This window comes from Charadrius vociferus, unplaced genomic scaffold (genome assembly GCF_000708025.1).
Source record: "Charadrius vociferus isolate BGI_N301 unplaced genomic scaffold, ASM70802v2 scaffold43, whole genome shotgun sequence".
NCBI lineage: Eukaryota > Metazoa > Chordata > Aves > Charadriiformes > Charadriidae > Charadrius > Charadrius vociferus.
Window position 1 is genome coordinate 6,275,102 of NW_009648043.1, and position 3,367 is coordinate 6,278,468.

General features: G+C 47.0%; 1 protein-coding gene across 1 annotated transcript in view; it reads right to left on the minus strand.

Annotated features, from left to right (window-relative positions):
* The window catches only part of CPED1 (cadherin-like and PC-esterase domain containing 1), a 147,778-nt gene extending 147,075 nt beyond the window's left edge, over nucleotides 1-703 (minus strand). The window contains 1 exon segment of the mRNA XM_009883673.1: nucleotides 455-703. Within this exon segment, the coding sequence (XP_009881975.1) occupies nucleotides 455-703 (249 nt within the window).
* Nucleotides 704-3,367: the final 2,664 nt, after the last annotated feature.

The window sequence follows — 3,367 nt, forward strand, 5'->3', positions numbered from 1 at the left end:
TCAGCAGGATCCCAGTAAAGTTCAAAACTGACGAGCGGATAACTTTAATGCAGGGCAGCTGCAGTGCCGGTGCTAATTAACAGCCTCAGTGACTTCCATGAAACCCCACTGGCTCCTGATTTACGTGCCTGTACTGTAAAGCCTCTGACCCAATCCCTAAAGCCAAAATAAAATATGGTCTGTGCAGCAAACCGAAATCTGCCTGGAGTCACAGAGCAATGTCATGTTTCAGCCCAAGATTTCAGGATTCCTGTGTTAGTAACAGCACAGTGAGGAGTTGGTAAGGGAGATGTGGTTGCGCATATGCCACTGTCATTAGATCACCCATTTGTTTGTATACAGATCTCAGACTTCCAAGCTTAGGCTAATTTTAGCTGGACTCAGATGATCCTGCCAGACTCGCTATCCCTCGCTCTGCTAATTATTGCTCAGCACTCTGCTCCAGCTGACTTACCTTTTTCACTGTCTGTGAATTACTGCCAGGGAGGAAGCAGAGAGTGGTGCTTGGGGAGACCTTGTATCTTCCTTGCCGTGTTTTAGTCAGTTTGCTGGGTGCAATCCCATTAACCACTGCCGAAAGGATGCTGCTGGTCATGAGAGGAGTCAGGGTCTGGCAGAACAGGCAGATGGCCACCACTAAGGCCAGGAGGAAGGGACGAGGGCGACAAAGCCTGCGGCACCTGAGGACTTGCCCACAAACCATGGCCTCTTTGCCTCACTTCACCCTTTGCCACATTGCAGAAGCAGTCCAAGTAGCCACGTCTTGCCAGGGTAAAAAAAGTCAAAGGCGCGCTTTACCCAAAACTAGCAAGAGTTTTCCCCATTTCTGCTGCTGAGAACTTTCCTGGTGCCTGGCAAGTAGTCACAGGTTCCAGAGGAGCCGAGGCTTGGGCAGTACCCTCCCATGGGGGCACAGGAACAACCTGTGAAAAAACAAGAAGTGAGCAGCGGCGAACAGCAGCGTGCCGCGGGGTGTTCTGCAAGGAGTCGTAGCGAGCTTGTCCACACTGCCCTCTCGGGAGAACAGACCTGCCGGCAGACAGGTGAGGAGCAGAAATCTTCACCCCCTTTGCAGAAGGAACTACTCAGCCAGACAATAGTATCCAAGAAAGCCAGAGGTTAAAGCTGAACACGTCCTGTCCACAGCTGAAAAGAGTAAGAGAGTGTACCAACTTCGTGAACAATCGTTTGCTGTTTTTTTCTCTCTTGCATTTTCAATTCCCACTTTGTTTTTACAGTTTCCTCCATTCCAGTCCTTTTAAATTGCCTCCTTCCTGTCAGCATGCACAGCTTTCTCTCTAAAAGTGATCATTTATCTGAAAACTGACAGACTATGAAGATTTTCGTTTGCATTTGTTTTGTCCAGATTGCGAGTTCAAAGTTAGGTTTACTTACTCGGTTCTTATCCTGTTAGAAGTTTTCCGTTCTCCTCTAATGGGCTGCTGATTAAAACCACTTGGAACAACCCTGGCTCATGATCCCAGCTCGTCTCACACACTCAGAAGGCAGGCACACGCACATACACACGCCATCTGAAGCCAGTTGGACCACAGATTTCATATAAATAAAGGCTGGACTGCTCAGAGGGTGGGGCTAAACTAGCTCCGCTCTGAGCAGGCACGGGGTTTGGAGACGCAGTCTGAGATCTGGATGGGGAACAAGAGGTGTCCTTGCTCACGCTGCATGCCTGGAAGCCACCATCACTGCAATTTTTAGAAAACTGCTGTTACAGCAATCTGTCTAATTGAAACAATATTAATATCTCACAGGCAGTAGAAATCTGAGCAGCACCTGCAGTATTTTGATCCAGAGTAACAAAAATGTTGTAAAAGGAAGCAGATTTACTTGGACATGAGCGTCACTGACAAAGCAGTTGCCAGTAATTTTCCACAGAAGATAAAACATCTCATAGCAGTGTATAAATAAAACTTCTTACTGATGTCAAAGAGGGAAAGAAAGGAGGGCGGACAAAAATACTCCAATGAAAGCACTGAGTATTTAAGCCACAGAAGGTCTTAGTTACTACTTCCCCCTGCTGACATAGGACAGGGACAAGACAGATGGGAACAGTTGAGGAACTCTGTTATCTTTATAGACCTAAACTTCTCATATAATCAAGTCCTTTTAGCTAAAAATATCTGTATACAAGTCGCCTATTTTATCCTCCATCCTCAGTTGTTTTTGAAAAGAAAGAGTTCTTCCTGCACTGCCTCATATATAAGAAATGAGCGTGGTTATGATAACTTTGAGCCAATCTGCACAATTCAACAGCAGCAGCAGCATTAGTGAGTTAGAGGCCTATATACAGCAATGAAGAGTAGAGTATATATATGTTTGAAGTGTTGGTGGTTATTCAGCTTTCAAATCCTTTTTTTTTTTTCTCCATACTAAACCCATCAATTTGCATATATAGAAAAATGCCATGGAAGTGATTCAACACCTTGCGCAGAGCCTCAGCTGTCACACGCGCTGCATTTTAGTTTTCTGTCTGGGGCTGCAGTTGTCTAAATTAGACTCCTGGGTTATCCTGAGCGGGAAAGGAGTACAAAACTTGCCTGTACCCTCCCGTGATAGATGCTTGCCATCCACACAGAAACTCCCATCTCCGCTCTCTGGAGACATGTGGCTCGTGCTGCCTCCTTCCCAGCACACCAGCTCACATCCTCGGGCGCTACTCCAGCCAGCCTGTGCCGCAACGCCTCTGGCAAGCCAACAGATCTGGTTAGAGGACATCGGAAAACCATGGGTTCCCTGCAGCTGGCTTCGGGGTAGGTCTACGCCATACAATGGAGAGGGGCACCCAGGGAGCTGGTACGTTCAAAGGAGGATTGCAGAGACACTACAGCCAGCCTGGAAGCCACAGTAACCCCATCAGCAGAGGAAGAGAGCATAGTAGAGCTGCTTTATTGTTTTAAGAGATTGTCCTGTGGGTTTTGGCATGCCCTGATTTCTGGGCCCACAACCACCAGCTGTGTGGGTGGCATTTGCATGGTTGTCAACTTCTCCCAAATTCTTAGTGTGGGGATTTTAGTACGAGTTTTACGTGCTATTGCTAGAAGACTTGATTAAAAGCAGTTTATGAAGATTTGGATTTATGGTTGCTTCATGGTGTGGAGATCATGCCCCCTTGCTAGAGTCCCACATCAGAACAAAGTAATCCTTTCTGTCCTCACGCCCTGTTCCCTCAGTGACCCTCAACACAGCAAGTAACTGTGCTCTCCCTCCAGCCCAACATCATTTTCCCTTTTCAAACTGGTAAGTGGGATCTTTATCCTCATATTTTCCCCAATGTTTCAGAGCCAATTCATCCTTCCTGCAATCCCAAGGTCACTCATGGGCTCCAAGTCTTCAGGACAAGCCAACAGCT